Consider the following 19,528-nt stretch of genomic DNA (forward strand, 5'->3'; position numbering starts at 1 on the left):
ACTGGGGTTCTTTAGCCTGGAGGAGGGGAGGCCGAGTGAAGGCTTTCTTCCTCTCTCTACCTACCTCAAATACGGTTGAAGTGAGGTGGGGGTCAGTCTCATCTCCCTAGTAACAAGTCTAGGATGAGAGGAAATACTCTCAAGTTACCGCAGGAGAGGTTTAGATTAGATTGCATCTTAAGAAGAAACTTCTTCACCAACAGGGTTCTCACACACTGGCCAAGCTCCCCAGGGAGGTCATTGAATCCCCATCTCTAAAAGTGCTTGAAAGATATAGAGATGTGGTGCTAAGGGTCATGGTTTAGCACCATACTTGGTAGACTTAGATAATGTTTGGACTTGATGGTCTTAGAGGTGTTTTCCAACCATGGTGATTCTGTGAAGAAGTGCTTGCTCATAAAAAATGTGTGTTTGACTGTCTATATGTCTTGTTTCCAGGTATAGGTTAGATATCTCAGAGAAAAATCTTGACTTTAGTAGAAGTATGTTGGACTACTTGAGAGAAGCCAAGAACTTTGGCTTCTAGCCAGGACCGAATCCCTGGTTTCTTTCTTCTTTCTAAGACAAGACTTACTTCTAATAATAGAAAGCATCAAGGACAGCAGAATTTGACCTATAGTAAATAATCTGTTCTGTGGTATTAGTATGATCAATGTCTTCCAGTGTCGAATGACAGAGACAGGGCAACAAGGAGACTGAGCGAAAAATCTAGAAAGATAAATATTTTCTGAAGTGGACAAAATGTGTGATAAAAATACAGAAAAATTACATGTTGTGAAAAGAATTTTAGTACTTCAAATGGGATGCTTTTACAGGTGAGGTTCAGGTGTTTTCTTTGCTACATCATGATAAAGCTTTCCCTGGTTGTCTCAAAAATGGTGGTAAGATAACAAAACACTGTTTCAAGTAGTCAAAGCACCTCATAGGCTTTAGCATGTACTGTGAAGGTGGGATGGAATAATTGAAGTGGTTCAGAGCTGAACATAACCTCACTCTCAGGACCTGTGGCTCACATTAAACATATTGATTGCCAAGAGTTAGAAACAAATGTTAATGCAAGATACTTGTGTTGGATATATTGGGGGGGGGGGGGAGGGAGGGAGGGGGAAGGAATCTTTAATATGGAGCTGGGAAAGGAAGCTCAGTTGTTCTTTGGTGTGTTTGATCATTCCTTGATTTTTCTTGTGTTTTCAATAAATCATGCTGCTGTACCTCAGCTTCTTCATGTCTTCCGTGGAGGAACCAATTTTGGCTTCCTCCTTTTCAAGAAATCCTGCATCCTAGTTTTATTGGCTTGGCTTTCATTTCTGACTCACTGTAGGTCAAACTGGACGAACAGCACATCCCTAAGTACAAGGCAGAATGTTTATATTCTGCTGAACTTCTTCCAGATTGTGCACAGGTGAGAGACCCTATGGTTTCAGTCAGAAACCTGAAGAGCTCAGGTCTGCAATTATGGTCACTTAGCAGACAACTGCAGTGTTTAACACGTTTCCAAATTCCCTCCCCTGCAGCTTTTTGTTGCCATCTATGTGCAAATACGGGGCAGCAGGATTGCTGAATTGGAATGTGCTCATCTGCCTGGGGCACTTCAGTGCAAATTCTGGCAGTTTATCCCAGCCCCACTCTAATTAGCTTTGCACATTTGAAGGGACTGAGATGCCGGCTGTTTGGGGAGTGGTAACCTCCTGTAGAGGAGACAAGGAGACAGAACTGCTAGTTATGCCTTAAATTGCTGCAAGTTTAGCTTTCCTCGGAGCGTGTTGGAAAAGTTTACTTGTTCTTCTGACATTTTCTAGAAGGTTGCTGAGATGTTGATAATCTGGGGGAAGAGGAGAGAACAACATTTAGACAAGTAATGTTCCACAGAGGAATAATATGAGTGACAGGTTTGGATGAACGCAAGGAATATCTAAAACACAGTTCTTACAACAAGGAAGGGTGAAAAGTTTTTCCATCTCACCTTTCCTTTTATTATGTTCAAGTTAATATTGCTGTTCCAGCAGTTTTTAGGAAAGCCTCTGACAGCTTTTAACACAACAACTATTTCAGGGCTCAGGACTCTGGCTGTGGAGAGTGACCTTTCTATAATTGACACAACTCAGGATGAAGCCATTCTTTTCAAAACATGGGTCTCCCAAAGAAACCTTTAACCCTTAGACTGAGAACGGCCACTTAAACACAAGCTGTGCCTACTCAGCAAGCAAGGCATTTGAAAGTAGAGCAATTTGAAAGGGGGGAGGTGGGGGGGTGGTGAAGAAAAGAAGAAATAAAAAGGAGGCAAGTATTTCAATTTGATCTGCTTGTTCCTTATTAAGGGGCTAAATTCTGGTATGAAATAATAAAACTGCAGTTTAAGAGGAATGTAAATTACTTTATTATTGCATTTTCCTATCTGAATGAAAACAAAATTTGCTATTAAGATAACACAGTTGCAGGGGTTTTGTAATTACACAGTACATCTCACTAATACTGGGGCTGTCTGAAAGGAGTAGGCAAGTGAAATGGGTAGAAAATTCCTCAGTGCTGCTGTAAAACTGCAAGTGAAGCCAACCATACCTTGGCAAGAAGTAATTTTTTGCTTTTGGTCTCTGGAAGTTGTACTGTACTAGGAATTTAGATTATGAGTCAAAAGTAAAGAAAAATTCTGTTCTTAATACAAATGATAAGGTAGTACCCCTCCGTAGTGCCTTAAAACCAAAAAGCTGACAGCCATGGCACTGTGGACTTGCTAAAGGGATGAGGTATATAGTGATGGCATTCAAAAAACCTTTCTGAGGGTGAAGCCCACTTGTGTGGGCATGAGGTGCATGAGGATAATGTACCTAGATTCTGTTAATCTATGCCAAAAATATATTATGCATTTAATATTATGTTGTAGGCTAGACACACATATACATAAAATATGTGATTGTCAATGTGCTGTTTCCTTTCTAATTGGCAGATACACTATAAAAGTCAACTTTAATCATTTCAGAGGGCAGCTAAGATTAAACTACCATTTATGTAGAAATATCCAAACTATCTCCAGTTGCAGATCTGAGTAAAGAATGCTTCAGTGTAGAGTTTCTCATTTATGATGTATTGCCTTTGGAGTGCTCACATTTTAGCAGCTTTCATACTCGTTCAAACTGACATACTTTTGATCTTATTTAGTATAGTGAGGTTCAATAAAGCTGAAAAACACAGTAAAAGATTTTGGTGTCTGATCCTGGGAAGCCCCCATTTTAAAAGAAACCAAAGATAATTAACAGATTGTAGACCTGAAAGATCAGTTCCATTACTCTTAAATATACTGACTAATTGGAAAAGGTATCTTTGAATTTGTGTTCACATAATCCAAGGTTTGTCTGTCTTTGGATCAACCAGCTTGATCCAGGTTCATGCTCAATTTTTGAGATACTTCACTAAGGCTACCACAATCTGTGGATTTCAAAAAGACAATTACAGTCAATTAAATGGTAAGCCATTGAAGTGTCATGAAAAATACTTGTCTCCAGTTCTCAAAATCAGCTTGTTTCTAGTTCTCAGAATCAGCGTTGTAATTATTCAGCAACAATGAAATTAAGTCAGTTAAATTTGCTATTAAATTTGACACCATCTTACTTGCTTGTGATGAGAGTGGGGCTCAACACATTTCTACTAATCTAGCAGCAAGGTGACTTGAACAGATGTGGAAAGCTAAACTCAGCAGTCATTGTGAAACTATATTGGTTGTCTTCATCTCTCTCCAAATGATGTCGAGACCTCTGCCAGATGCTGCAGCTCTGAGTTGTGTTTTGATGGACACACAGAAATGACTATTTTCTAATAGTCAAGATGTAATGCAGCAATGCAGCAGACAGGCAGCATGAAAGAAATAAACAAAACTATTAAATGGGAATATTTTCTACCCTTGCATATTGATAAATTATTGTTCATATGCAGATAGAGCAGGCCCTGATTTGAGTGCCTGAGACACCGGTTCCTAAGTTCCTACTAAAGCCTAATGCTACTCACCAGACTGTATAAGGGGTAGGGAACAACTGAAGGCATCTCTTTGTTATGTTGCAAAAAGATAAAATATGGAAACCTCATACCTCATTAACAATGTCAACAGCATAAATCTTTGGGTTTCTACTACTTCCTTTCAGACACTTTGAAACAGATGATCAGAATGTAATAACAATCAATGTATCTTAAATGTCACTTCCGTTCCCTTCCTTCAATTTAATCAAGACACACCATCATTTTCCAGGTGGATTAATCTTATTAAGTAGTTATGTGGGTAATGTAATGTAAATCTTAATTAACACATTAGGAAGCAGAAGCATTAATATGGACACTGAAGGCTTGCAGATGTGGTCTTCTGAAAATATACTAAGCTCTAGGGCTGCTTTAGCAGAAGCAAAATATTTGACTAAATTCAACAAAACAGAAGAAAAGTTTTAATCTTGTGATTGTGTTGATGGTGATAGTATGAGCTCCTGTATTTGAGTTTAGCTGATGAAGTGTATTGTACATAGAGGTGATTGTTATGTTGATGCAGGAATTCAAGCTAGCATTTTTTTGTTCTTTGTGAAACTGCAGTGAACTAACAGATATTGATTTCATTTCAGTGATAATTTGGTTTTGTTTCTGCAAACAGTGAATCTTGTGAAACCATGCCCACATGAATGTGATGATATAGCTAAGTTTTAATGTGTATCAGGGTATTAAGGCATGTTTCTTAATTCCACCTGTAGGGACAGACTGACTGCAGCTGTGCCAGAGCAGTGGTCTTTAACAGACACACTGCAGAATTTCTCTCCTTCTACCACAACAAAAATATGGGGTACTGACCAGGAGCTTCCTTCCTCTTCACTTGACAAAGCAGAACTCATTAGTACCTCAGGATCTCCAGCATAATTCAAGTTCAAAAATGTATCATAGCAGCTTCTCCAGGCAAACTCTCATTTCCTGCCTTTTGACTTTATTGTAGTTGTGGGCATTTGTTTAGCAACACCAGTCAGTCTGTTGTACACATAGAATCTCTTTTCACCTAGGGCACTTAGATACTAGGAGTAGCTGGTTTTGAAGTACAAGTTCATATGGGAAGTGATCAGCCTGGAAAGCACTGATTTTTTCCATGGAAGAAATCTGTACAGAAAAGACACTTTCTAATTCTTGTTGTTGTGTTTCGGTTGGTTTTGTTGTGGTTTTATGTTTGTTTGTTTCTGACACAGTAACAAGTGTTTGGACATACAGGTAGCAGGTGACCTGAAGGAAAAATCAAGCTGTCACTGAAAACTATAGTAATTCCTATCCATTCTCTTTTAGCAAAAGTAAATAAATCAGTGACATGTATTTTTAGATGGATTGGGTTTCCTTTACACAGCTGTCCCATAAATTTCTTTGGAATTGTGAGTGATCTCCTAAAAATCCCTAACTAAATAACAAAGAAGAAGTTTTATAAAAGGTAAGGAAAGCCATGTCTGCAGCAGTGATGTATAATAAATGCAGAGGTACAACAAGAGAAGTGAATGAGGATTCTCTTTTGCCAAGGGTGGTGATATTTATTCCTTGTATTTAATTTGAAATTCTTCAGATTGTCTTGGTAGTTCATTATGGATCTGTTGCAATGGTTACTCTGCTAGATATTTTTCGAGAGTTATCAAGATGTAATTTACAGTCATCAGTGTTATAAAGGCACACAGTCAAAGCACTGGAGTTAATTGCTATTTAAATGCGATGTCTGTAGCGTGACACGGCTGGTAGACAAATTTCATTTTTCTTTTTTTTAATTTTAACTGCAGTACAGGAGGAGGTGTAATAAATAGTCTACTTTCAGTGTAGTTACAGTTCTGCCTCTATAGCTGACGCTGCTTGACATCAATTAAATTAAAGGCCTATTGGGCATGTCCTATCAGCTGCCACTTTGCAACTGACCTCCAGCTCAAAGATGAGGCCTGCTGACAACTTAGCAGGAGGAGTTTGCATTGCTGCTGTCACATATTGCTTATTTGATAACTTCAAAGGCAAATACGCATGAGTGTTAAAACAGTCTTTTCAGATGTGTATGCCAAAATAGTAATTCAACTGGGTAAATAACACAGCAGTTTAAATGAATAAGTGTTATTTAGTTTATAAATATATGTTTGGCTGAGTGTTTCAAATGGCTCCCCTGGGTAAGATGAAGAAGTATGCTTTTAAAATTCTATTTACTTGTTTATATAGAGGAAATCACAGGAGAAAAAAAAAATCAAGTATCCATGGGGTTATGACATAAACAGACTAAACTCTAAAACAGTGTCACCCACAGCAGCGATATGATGGGATTTAACTGTTCACAGTAGTCCAAATTGTTTGGGTTAGTCTTTTTTCCCAGATTTGTCAGTGCGTCATGTGTGTGACTTTACTTAAATGCAGTTGATGTTCTTTGAATGCGATCTGCAGTGGTCCATTACAAAAGAAAAGCTTCTAAAAATAGCTGGAGGGGAGTGAGTCAGCCAGCAAGATACATTCTCTGCATGGTGAAGGTGAAGACTGAAGGGAGCAATAAGAAAAAGTGAGTCTCTGGAGACAGAATTTATAAGTGAAGCTGTTAGTACAGGAAAAGACATTGCAAATAAAAAGCTAGAACAACGCTCTGCTTTTCAGGTTAAAAAATAATCTAATTCAGCCTGCTAACTAAGAAAAGAGGTTCGGTGGTCATATCTACTTTGCATTTTGTTTCTATATTTGTAACTTGAGGAGGCAGGAACATGAGGAGGCTAATACTGAGCCATCTCCTGTAGTATTTTTAAGTGACTGCTCTGCATTACTCATCTTCAAGGTGAGAATTTTTAATAGGTTTGTGTTATATTTCTGCTTTTCAAGTAGTCATCCTAGAATGTTAAGATCATGACCAACTCAGATGCGTTGGCTGTGTCAAAGCAAGGAGCTGAGCCAAATGCTGCCACTATTTTTTTTGTCTCATACCAACACGAGTAACTCAGCAGGAATTTACGAGAATATGATTCAATTTGGCATAATCTGTAGAGGTCTAATAGCCTGGTGGACTTAGAACTTTATAAGTTATTACTTAAATTTGCACATATAAAAATTATATTTTAGTGTAGCTTCAATTATTTCTCTAATGTGTGATTCCAGCATTGTAATGCAGAGCCAAAAAAATGGATGGTTGTATATTAAATACTTGAAAGAAAACATAAGGATCCATTTCAGCATGCTGAAGGTGAGGCAGCAGCAGTTTCTCCCACACATGGGTCAGGCTGTATACAGAGCAGAAACACTGCGTGCTCAAGAAACAAAGACTTGAAAATAAGGGATCATCCATCCGTGCTATTCTTTGTTGTAGATTATGTCTTGATCACTGGTGTTAGAGTTGCTTACCTGACCTGCCTTTAAAATCCTCTGCTGTGTTGAACCCATACAGCTATCACAGTTCTATCCCTAGGTGGAATTTCCTGAGCCAGTGAAATGTTCCAGGAGTGGTTTGGAGAATGAGAAACCAGGTCATTAATGTTGTGGGGCTGATACAGAGTATCTATGAGGAAGGAGGTGCTTCCAAAGATAATGCCAAACTGAACCAAATAATTTCGGTATTACAAATCTGGATAGTGTCTCTAGGCTGATTGATAATTACAAATTCAACTCTCCTGTCTGCAGGTTTCACCAATTTTTAAGCTAACAAGTTCAGAATGTCCACAAGTGATTTAAAGGAATGGTCTTTTTCTAATGACTTCTTGTTGGGAAGGTGTGATATCCAATGCGTTTGATTTATGTTTTTTTTCCCCTGTATGGGCATACCTACTGGACATGTAACTCTGGTTCTCCTGAAGTCTGGAATGTTCTCTTTTTAGCTTAATTGATGTATTTGAGGAATCTTGACTCATGAAGAAATGTCCTTTCCCAGATAGAAATACAAACCAGACTTTTTGAAAAGTAAAGTAGGCTTATTTTTTAGCTAACTGGAACATTTGATTTGTGCTCTAATACAAGTCATATCTCTGAATATACATGACCATCGCTCCACTCAATTCTATGTATGTACTGTATTAAGAACTATAAAGATAAAATTTTACTTACAAAGAAGGTCAACTAAAATATTCCAACATTGGGAAGGCTATAACTGCAGATTCCTACTCATTTTACACATGGATTTCAGAAATAGATTGCACTTATTTAGTATTCTTTATGCCAAAGATATGCACTAAATTCCATGGTCTGGAGAAGTTTTGTTACAGACAGGAAACTAAGCAAACAAAAAAACCCAAACCATATAATAGAGGTAATTCATTGAGTATTATCCTGGTTTTAACTCAGCTGATAGCTGAGTACCAGCAGTCCAGTTATAACAGAGGTTTTCTTCTTCACTCCTCCTACCCTCTGGGTGGGCAAGGGCGAAAGGAACCAGGAAAGCCAAAATGTCAGTTGAGAAAAGGACAATTCACTACTCTATTGCAGGGATGTCAAATTACACAGAGAAAGAGAAAAAGAAGAAAAACAAACAAACAGGAGAAAAGATAGCAGCTTGCACAGCAGCTGAAACCATGAAAACCACCATCACGCACAAACCAGAATCAGAACAAAAGTAAAAGGCAAACCCCAGGCTGGAAACCAGGAAAGACACACACACGCACAAAGAAACAAACAAGCAAAAACCACAAACAAAAACACAAACAAACAAAGAACAGGAACCTTTACAAACTATAGAATATATTACAAGTCCCATAAACCTTGGGAAAATCCTTTCCTGTCATACAGTGAGCATAATGTCAGCATGGTGTAGAATATATGATCCAGCTTGCTCTGTTGCTCTCTGCCACTGTTCCTTGCGCCTCCTAGTAGGGCCAGTCATCTTAAACCAATACAAGTATAATGAGTCTGGACAGAGAATACTGGAAGAGGCAGTGGCCTGTTAATCATCCTGCCTTTATTACTTACACAGTTTTTATCATCATTGTAATAATGCCTACTGTAATACTGTCTGCAAATAGATTTTTCTTTGTTTCACTTTGGCTACGGATATATTGATGGTGAAGAACAAAGTTCTTTAGAGTATGTCAAGGAGTCTGCTCTTAGATTAGATATAGCTGATGTCCATTTAAGTATTCAATCTGCTTCCAAAGAAATAATCTACAGCACACCATTTTAATAATGTTGAAAAAAATTCATCACTTATTCTGTAAGTCAAGTTGTGAAGTGAGTGTTGTACTCAAAGGAGATCCGGGAGCCCTCAGTCTTCCTAGCTCTACCAGTGATCCCAGTATAGCCCTGAACAGGTGATTTTATGTGCTCTGTACTTGGTTTTTCTATCCATGTGGGCAAGGACTGATTTAAATTCTAGTATGATGTTACTGGGCCCCACTGAGATAGGAACTTTGAGATATTCTCTGCTGCAGTAATACATTAGAAGTGAAATTATGTTTTTATGAAACATTGCATGTTCTCAAGCTGTGCCAGGGGAGGTTTAGGCTGGATGTTAGGAAGTTCTTCACAGAAAGAGTGATTTGCCATTGGAATGGGCTGCCCAGGGAGGTGGTGGAGTCACCATCACTGAAAGTGTTTAAGAAAAGACTGGATGAGGCATTTGGTGCCATGGTTTAGTTGATTAGATGGTGTTGGATGATGGTTTGGACTTGATGATCTCGAAGGTGTTTTCCAACCTGGTTAATTCTATTCTATTCTACTCTGTTCTAAAAAGATGTTTGAATCTTGTTGCTCTCTGTGTTCTTGGGCAGCTCTAAAGGTGCACTACTTGAGATTCTCAGCCCCTTTTCCTGTCTTTGCATCCTGCCTGTGTATTCTTCTGCTTTCTTTGCTTAGTGCTGTGATGTTATAGTAGGCCCATTAACATAGAAAATAAAATAAAATTAAAAAAACAACCCAAGTTGCCAAAAACTGAATAGCAGTTGGTATTCAGAACATTCTTTTACCATTTCAAAACACTGCCAACATAATATCTGTTTCATTATGTACAAGTGTAAGTGCTGCTAACATAGATAATTTGGAATCTGTAATTGAAACCATGCTATTGCAGCTCTCTCAATTAAAGATCGTCAAGACAGAAAAGCTGTTATGTACTTACCTGCTGGAATTATATGTCATTCTCTGCCATCCTGTTACATTCCTACAGTACTGGAATAGATTTTAGAAATGACTTGCCACTTATTGACAGTACCATTGCATCATGGAAAAAAAAAAATAAAATTAAATAAACATTGAGCTTTTAACAAATACTGTTAGGTTCTGTCGGAGGTATCACTGCCATCCAGCTTCTGTTCATAGTGATATTAATGATACCTTTAAATTTCTGTGATTGTTAACAGACATCTTCTGTCTTGATTTTGGTCTTTATAGTGTCTGTTGGAATAACTTTCAAATGGATTTCTCACCATGTTGTTTGAGAATATGGAACACAGAACTGCACAATGCTGCATACTGTAGCTTGAAAGCCCTGCTGACTCTTCACGTACTGCACTCCATGTTTAAAATATGTGTAGCTTCAGAACCATCTTGTTCAGCTGAGAACAGGAGGGATTGCACAGTGTTTTAAAGGTTGACTATTGCATGGGCTGGAAGCCAGAGCACTCAACCAGAAAGGTCTTGTATCTTGTCTTTGGTAATGCATACTGAAGAACCACCAGATGATGGATTTTAACTAAGCATAGCACGAGGGAAAAAGGCTTACAGACAGTCCCTGCTTCAGGCAGCGTGAACTTAAAAGGCAACTAACTTTCTTTCAAGGAGATGATGCATGTTAGAATCCATAAACTGTCCTCTAAACACTTTTTCTGCATTTCATTTGTTCCATCAATTCTCTTGTCTATGACCTGGAGTTTGTTGCACTGCTTTACATCCGTTCATTTAGATTGGAGTTAACGCTTTAGTTTTCCTTTCTGATACTTTTTTAATACCCTGACTCTGTATAAGAGGTAAGTGAAAAGAGCACAGAGAGATTCATATGTACTTAATTGACTCTCTATTGCTACTATATTTGATCAGTAAAGAGCAATTTCAGAATTAAAGGGATGGAGGAATTAGAGTATTGCAGATGCTTCACACAGAAAAGGTTCACAGCCTTCCTACTTCAAACATAGGGACCAAATTCTTACATGCTAGTTGAAACCTCAGGCAGATTTCATCAGAGTAAGAAAGGGAAGTTACAGTATGATTTAAAAGGTGGAATTGCCATAGCTATTGATCTTGGATGAATAAAAACCTCTGTATAAAACCCAGTTCTCTAATTTGATTTATATTTGCTTTTGTTTTCTAGGACCATGGGTCACCAGGAATAGCAGCATAGACAGTGGAGAAACAGAAGTCGGACGCAGAGTTACCCAGGAAGTGCCTCCCGGAGTGTTTTGGCGGTCTCAGATCCATGTCAGCCAGCCACAGTTCCTGAAATTCAACATATCCTTAGGGAAGGATGCTCTTTTTGGTGTTTATATAAGAAGAGGACTCCCACCATCACATGCACAGGTACTTTATTAATGTATTTGTTGGCTTGACATGTCAGAATGCATAAATTTAGAAAATCTATGTTGGACTTATGTTGGAGCTTATAGACCTTAAGTATAGGGTTTCCTGGAAATTAAGTTGTGCTATTTGACTGAACACCTTGATATTAAGATTTCTAGGTTGTTATATACCTCAACAGCACATTGAAAAAGATCTAATCAATAATGTTCTTGCCATTCACGTTTTTTAAATAACTTGCAGTTTAGTACTCAAGTTTTTAAATCCCAGACAAAATCTTGGTACCATTTGTGATAAACCAATCCAGTTATTCACCAGTCAGAAATGATGAGTGGTGTTGGTCAAACTCACAGTATTGAAATACAGACTGCGTGCACAATTAGATGTGTTAACTTCAGAGTTTTATTCTTAACAATGTTTTTGGAGTGGTGTCACTTTGGTATGCAGCAGAGTTTGACATCACTGCTACCCAGACATACTAGAGAACATAAAGCAGTGATCATGTGTCTGAGAGCTTTAACTTTACTCTTTTTCCCTCAAAGACAATATTTAGGTTTAATACCTGGCTCAGACATAGGGCAAGTCGTGCAGCTGGCATTTCTAAGCAGCCTCAGGGATGAAAACTTGGTAGCACTGTATTTTGACAGTGACCCTGTAGTACAGAGCAGAGGGCTGTAGGTAAAGGTAGTTTTGAAGTTAATGAGACCAAATTTAAGTATCTCTCTCTTCTAGGTTGTGCAGTGGATGTTTTAATTTCTCTGCAGTGAGAAGCTGTAGCTATTTTTTCTGTAACAGAGAGAAATGTTTTTATAATACTGAAACCTCATTAATGTGAATGGAAGGATTCCCATTTACTTAGATTAGAACTCTAATGAGAAATAATATATTTGCAGTTACTCATACTAAAAGGAAAGAGCCTCTATTCTTTAGAGCACAAGGGAAGCAGAAATAGCAACTATCTTTTGAAAAGGACCCCTTCCTTCCTGCATATCCTTGCTCATAAAAATCAGTTCTTCATTCATAAATTATCACTTAAACTTAAAATGGTTTATTTAGTATATGATTTCAAAAAAGCAAATGCACAAGTCCATGATCTCATTTAACACTTCCAGATGCCTTGCACTGATTTACATAGAACTGTTACTATTTTTTATTATATTTTTTTCTTTCATCAAGCAAACTGCATTTACATAAATAGATAAAATACATGATCTAACCTAAGAGCCCAGAGACTTGAACCAAATGCAGTTGCTACATGTTGCCATGGAGGGAAAGTAAATTCATATTGCCTGCAAGAAGGTATCTAGCCTAAGTTAACTGTGTCCATGTGCATGCACAAACTCATGTTATAGACAGTGAAGCAATTAATTTAAAATCTCTAAACAGAGTTGGGAAGAAAGGAGACAAGAGTTTTACATGAGTTTATGACATCTGCTTTTGTGAATTTGTGAACAAGGAGCTTTGACTGTAGTGCACTGTTCTAAAATGCTCTCTGAGTTATTGAATGTTTGAATGGATATATTTGAATGGCAAGAAGTAAGGATCAACAGTCCCCAACCTAAGGAAGGAAGGGCAAGTGGTCAGTTTTTTTATATAACTAGAAGTGGGCATACAGCATCCTGAAATTCAGTAGGAAGACTTGCTAAATTGGGGAAATTTGAGATGTTGACTAATTTTCAGCCATTTCCAGGCATCCATGCAGCCCAGAAGACACCCACAGAGTATATTAGACTATGTTCCAGGGTGGGAGCCCTTCTTAAGAGTGTTTTGATTTGGTCTGTAATATTTCAATATGTTGTCTTGAGGGCAAAATTTCCACTGTGGATCTTTGTTGCAGTGATGTAATGGCATAATTCATTGAGCACATCTTACATATTTCAGAATTTTGGCACTTGCTTCCCCTGTTATTCCATCATGAAAAACAAGCAAACTATCCAAACAACCAACCAACCAAAAAGCCCCACCCAGCTGAAGAAAATTTAGCTGAAGAAAACAAACAGAAGTATAAATCATGAAATGAAAACTACTTAGGGCAACAAAAGCTCTTAAGCAATCAAAAAGGCTCTCTATAAATAGTTATCATTGCCTGGTTATGACAAGACGGAGGTGTGCCTGTATCTTTTACAAGAACACCAGTTGGATGTAACTGGTGGTATAAAATATTTTTTTAATTCAAGCTGAACTTTAATTTCGATTTCACTGTGATCAGATGTATTTGTTCTAGGTTTCATTATGATGTTCTCATCTAGGAAGGCTATGATCAGGCAAAGTTTCTCTCTCTTTCACTGCACCTTACGTGGATAGGATATAAATTCCATGACCTTTCTGTTAAATTAAATAATGAGAAAGATCAACTGTGTTTCCTCTTGAGCTGGATTCCTCCTCAGAGAACCTGTTTTCTAGTCTTCAGAGGAAGCAATTCCAACTGTCTTCTGTAACTGGAGTTAATGAAATTCATCAGTAAAATCTGTAGAATTATTTTCCCATATTCTTGCAGGGTCCTGGTGCTTGTCAACAGAGTGATACAGCAGAAGATTGCTTGGCATTTTTGCCCAGCAATCAAAATTCAGCCAAGCTGCTACCTCGAGAAATAATTTTAGAAAAAGAAAGGCAAGCTGTTACAGACCTGGGTTAGTGAAAAGAAGCCTTGTTCTGACAGAAAGGAGCAGAATGGGTTTGTATTAATGAAAACAGTCTGAAGTTGACACCAGACAATATTTTAACATTGAAATTTAAAATCCTTGTTTCTGCAGGTTAGGGACATGAACTGTAAAGCAATGAACAGCTACACTTGACAGTTCATCACTAATCAATGCTGATATGTCAAACCAAGTAAAATCCTTTGTGGGAGCAAGTCAATAATCAGCAAATTAGATACATGATTAACCTGAGACAACAAAATGCAGTTCCTGTCTGAGAGCCCTGCTGAGATTTAACCTTCACAGTATTACTGTTTAGCAAATATTCCAAATGCCTGGTTTAGTCAGTCAAACTGATCTAGCTGTAAACTTGCCTAGAAGCGTCCTCATGTACCATGTACATAGGGAAAGGAGGTCTAGAGAAGAGGTAAAAATGCAGTTTTGAGTGGCAAGCAGACTCCAAGCAGGAATGTATTGCTTTCAAGCAAAATTCTTCCAGCCTGTGTAGGGGGGACTAAGAATAACAGAAATAACAAAGTGAACACTGCAGGCTTGAATGATCAATAGGAAATTAGTAGAAGGCAGTCATATTAATGCAATTGGTAATGTATAGAAAATGAACTGTAGATGTCAAATAATGCATGAAGCAACTCTACAGAGATTACAGCAATTAGGATATTGCTACACCTTGGTAGAACATTCCAAATGATGCGTGAAATAAGGTAGCCTTATAGAAACATCACTGTAATCTTTGCCGACAGCAGTGCATGGAGTTGTCCTGTTTTCATTTCCAGCAGAGTGTTTCATACTCAGAAACTTTTCATGTCAAAATAAACTGTTTTCATTTAGAACAGAAGCTGGCTTTATTTGAAACAAGGGGAATAGCTGGGAAACTTCAGTGTTGCCTTGGCTTTAAGTCAGTGCTAAAAATATTCAAACATGTAGTGATTTTGTGGAGGCATGCAAAGAGTTTCAAATCTACGAGAAACATAATGTGTTTACATTTAGAGCTCTGTCCTCTTTAAAGTTACCTGGTGGCAGCTGTGCTGTTAGCTGAATGCTGTGCTGCATTGTAGTGGTTGTGTTGGGTCACATTCAGATGCTGAAACAAACTGGTTGGCCATCGCTGTGGGTATCAGATGTTTCATGGGTGTACTTTAATGAATAATTACTGACAGGATTTTAGGAAGAACTAATTTTAAAGCACTTTGCAAACAAGTTTCCCTGACATATGTTTTCTCGACGGCTTAGGTCTTTGGAGAGCTTTGGCATAGAAATGAATGCTAGCCACAATGCCAAATGTGGGTTCTTTCCCCTTTTGCCCCCTCTCCATTAGGACAAGAGCTCTCAGACAGGAGCTCTAAGGAAGCTTTCTTTTCAATTTCTGATTTCAGACACTTAAGGATTTTGTGGAGGCATGCAAATAGTTTCAAATCAAAGAAAAACAAAAGCCAAAGATTGATCAAGTTCTCTGTGTTTTCAGTCATAACCCTTGCAAGCTAAGCTCTCTTGCATTTGTTGTGCTCATATAACCACTTCCTGTATGTAACTATGCTCAGCTGATCTGTGCTATATGGATGGCACTGTGCAGAGCAGTCACTACCACAGAGAAGTCCCCAAACTGTTTTGCTAGTTCTCCATGGTTACTGGACAAAGAATGTGCTTGCTAGCCTATGAATAAAATGCATCAGAGGCTAGAAAGCACTGAATGGAGAAATTATGAAACCAAATTGCCCAGAAAGAACTTCATATGAGATTTAGGTTTGCAAATAAAGGGATGCAGTAGTGTTTTGGAGTGCTGTGTAGTAAAAATAAACAAACTCACTGAGAATGTGAATTTGGAATTCGTTTAGAGAAGTAGGCTGGCAAGTTCCTCAGATATATGGAGCTTTAATCATAGTAAGTATTCTCCCCTGAAAAATTGCACTGTGAAGATGTAGTTATTTGGGGTGTCTGAGATGTTTTTTGCCATTTTTGTGTAACTTTCAATATGAAAAAAATCAATTAAACTTCCAAATTTCTTCAGAGATTTGGTTTTGTTTGGCAAAGCACGTGACAGAGCTGAATCTTCCTTAGCAGTTCTGTGTTAGATGAGAAATTTCACAGTTGCTTCTTGATGATCCTGAAAGTACATCTGTCCTTTTCCTAGATGGGTCTTGTAATCTATACATATTTGTCAGTAAGTAGCTTTAAAGCAAGAGGAACATCTTCATCATAACATGCTAGAAAAATAGTCATGTGGTAGGCAGAAAATCAACACAGCCACTAGAAGCAAAATGAAGATTCTGCCAACCACGTGAAGAAATCTTATCTGGCTATGATTCACAGTGACCTTTCAGTGATTCTTAGTGACCTTTCAGTCAGGGATTTCAGATTCTGGTGTACGTATACCTACTACTGGTGGACATGTGAAGTTTTGTACACCCAGGGAACCATCACCAGATATATGTTTTCCTTCTTTTTACCTCAATTCTGAGGAATCCAGACATAAAAATGCATCATTCTGTGTCAGTTTACACCAGTTCTTTGTCGTTCATAACTTTATTTAGGTTTAGTCCATTTGCTTTTGCCTGAGCCTGGAATAGTTCTTCATAGTTTGATTAAATAAGGGCAATGCTAATCTTAAGTTAGTTACAACTGTAGCCTTACGGGGAGTCACGCCAAGGGACCTGCTCTCACTAGGTCACACTCCATCATTGTGAGACAAGATTCTGCAGCTAAAACTACTTCAAGCAGTTTCAGCCTGAATACTCTTCCCCTTCGATCTTGCCAACTGCTGAGCCTTCTCTGCTGTATGAGGTAGAATCAGCATCAAACAGAGGGGAGGCAGAGGAACCTGCCAGCACAAGCAGAGATGAACAGCATGTTGCCAGTGAGAAATGTCAGCTTTTATTGCTACTTCCTTAGTTGACCCTTTGTGAATGATTGTTCTGAAGAGCAAGATTTCTTTCTCCCAAGATGTTGCCCAAGTAATAACATTTCCCAAGGAGGTGATGAGTCTCTCCTTAACCTCTGACTGTTAGACGATAGGTTTTAGCAATATTTCCAAATGTCATTGATTTGAGAGATAGATGTATGTGTGCTTGTCACCTCTGATACCCTGAAAGTTACTGACATGCCAGAACTCTCTACATCTCTGGTGTGCATTGGCTTCAATGTACTAATTTACCTGATTTAGGTTCTCCTGCAAAAATCCAGTGTAAAAAAAAAAAAAGGCAGGCTCAGGTGTATGGCAATCTGACATTAACAGTACAGTGACAATTTTTATTCCCTTTCTGCTACTCTTTCTCGTGATTAAAGGCATAGGAAAGAGTGGATAATGGACTTACTGTGACAGTAGCTTTCAACATTAGTAGACCTAGACTTGAATTCCTACCCTACCATGGATTTCCTTTGTGGCTGCATATCATTGTCAGTTCCGTGTGTTTAACAGGAAGGGAATAGTGCTTCCATACTTTTCACTTTATTGTAAGGCAAAGTGTTATCAGGGACTCTATATTACTCCTGTATAACTGTTCAAAAAATTTCAAATAGTAAGGTCACCTTTTACACCCTAGTTTTAGACAGATGTGCAGCATGGCACTGAAGTGTTAAATCAGTTCACAGGATCACAGAATGTTTCAGGTTGTAAGGGACCCCGAAAGATCATTGAGTCAAATCCCCCTGCCAGAGCAGAATCACCTAGAGCAGGTCACACAGGAATGCATCCAGGGTATTTTGAATGACTCCAGAGAAGGACACTCCACAACCTCTTGGACAGGCTGCTCCAGGGCTCTGGCACCCTGACAGTGAAAAGGTTTCTCCTTACGATCCTGTGGAACCTCTTATGCTCCAGCTTGCACCCATTGCCCCTTGTCCAATCATTGGACATCACTGAGAAAAGCCTAGCTCCGTCCTCCTGACACTCACTAGTCACATCTTTAGAAACATGAATGATGTCTCTCCTTAGTCTCCTCTTGCCCAGCCTAAGGAGTCCCAGCTGCCTCAGCCTTTCCTCATAAGGGAGATGTTCCACTCCATCATCTTAGTGGCTCTGCACTGGATTCTTTCAAGCAGCTCCTCTGTCTCTTCTGCTAGAAGGGAAAATGGCATCTTGTGTGTTACTTGCTAGAACTCAGTTAAGGAGTGGGATACAGTGTGCAAGACAGCCCTGTGGGGATGTTTACTCTGTTCAGGATGCAAGATTACAGTTTTCTATTTAAACCCAAAGCAAGTGAGCAAGTGAAGGTGTGTGTTTCCTCATAGCTGCTGCAAGTACAAACTGTATGTGCTAGAGAGAACAGAGGGAAGCGCGATGAAACTCCTGGCAAGCAAGCACAAACTGTTACTGTGTATTATTGAACGCATATATCTTTCTTTAGACACGTCTATCTATCTCTGTCTACTCCTATGTAGGTAAGTGTGTCTAAAACAAGATGTGTTTTCATAGGGGACTTGTTATACTGCTATCAAAAGATTGGTTATATTATTTTTGTTGTTTCTTAAGGGCTTCCCTTAGACAGGGACTGAGAGCTAGTAAGCTGGGCAAAACAGCAGCTTGAGAGCTCCAGAATCACAGATGTTAAAGACAGAAAAATAGCCTACTAGGGACAGTTAGTCCAGCTGCTTTGTTATGCAGAGTTATTCCCTGTTGTAGATTAACCAATATTTCTTGCAGTCCTGTTTAATTGTGTGATGAAGTGGCATCTCCATTGGGAGGCTATTACTGAGCTTAATAGATGGGAAGCTTATCTGACATTCATCTTAAATTTCATTCTTCCTTTTTTTTAGTTTCATGCCATTAATGGTGCCATCCCTCTTACACTCTAAATAATCACTTGCTCTGTTTGATCCCTTTTCCAAAGATTAATGTAATGTCCTACCTTACTTGGAAACCATCCAACCAGAAATTTTCAGTTTTCCTTAATAAAAGTTCAATTCCTTCAGCCACTTGATTTGTGTTATTCCTTTCCATGCTTCCTCTGGGTTTTGTTTCCTACTTGCCTTTGATTGTTCCACATACAAACCCAGGTAAGCAACTGATGTAAAACTTGTATATTTTTCTCAGATGCTGATTTACCTAAGATTAAGCACTTTTCCTGTTTGTGCTGTTCCTGTTTGTACTCACATTCTGGGGGCTTCTATTCAGTTATATATGTTTGAAGCTACATCTGAGATTTATTTTGCTCCTGCAGCAAGAATTTTTTGTAGGGGATTTTACAGAACAACTTGTGCCTCTCATAGGGTGAGGTTTTCAGTTTAGATGTGTAGGAACCTAAATTTTGATGGGTTGAGGCATTGATTTCAACTTTTTTCTCAAACCCAGCCTGTCAAGAAATACTATTTGTACATTTTTTCCTCCCCTATACTGACCAAAGGTGCATAATTCTGTGTCATTGTTTAATGAAGGATAAGTGTCATAGAATATCTCTGTGTTCCATGGGTGACTAGTAAATACTAGTTTCACA

The 19,528-nt window shown here is 38.4% G+C and overlaps 1 protein-coding gene across 17 annotated transcripts in view; it reads left to right on the top strand.

Annotated features, from left to right (window-relative positions):
* Positions 1–19,528, top strand: part of TENM2 (teneurin transmembrane protein 2) — a 686,412-nt gene that overhangs the window by 557,181 nt on the left and 109,703 nt on the right. For 16 of the 17 annotated variants that reach the window (XM_068158288.1, XM_068158315.1, XM_068158323.1 and 13 more), the window contains one exon: positions 11,240–11,445. In XM_068158288.1, the coding sequence (XP_068014389.1) occupies positions 11,240–11,445 (206 nt within the window). Of the gene's footprint in view, positions 1–11,239; positions 11,446–18,895; positions 19,092–19,528 lie in introns of those variants that run through there. The other variant, XM_068158434.1, reaches the window with a different exon arrangement.

The sequence above is a fragment of the Melanerpes formicivorus genome, unplaced genomic scaffold (assembly GCF_026170545.1).
Source record: "Melanerpes formicivorus ecotype bairdi unplaced genomic scaffold, bMelFor1.0.p_v2 SCAF_2, whole genome shotgun sequence".
Lineage (NCBI taxonomy): Eukaryota > Metazoa > Chordata > Aves > Piciformes > Picidae > Melanerpes > Melanerpes formicivorus.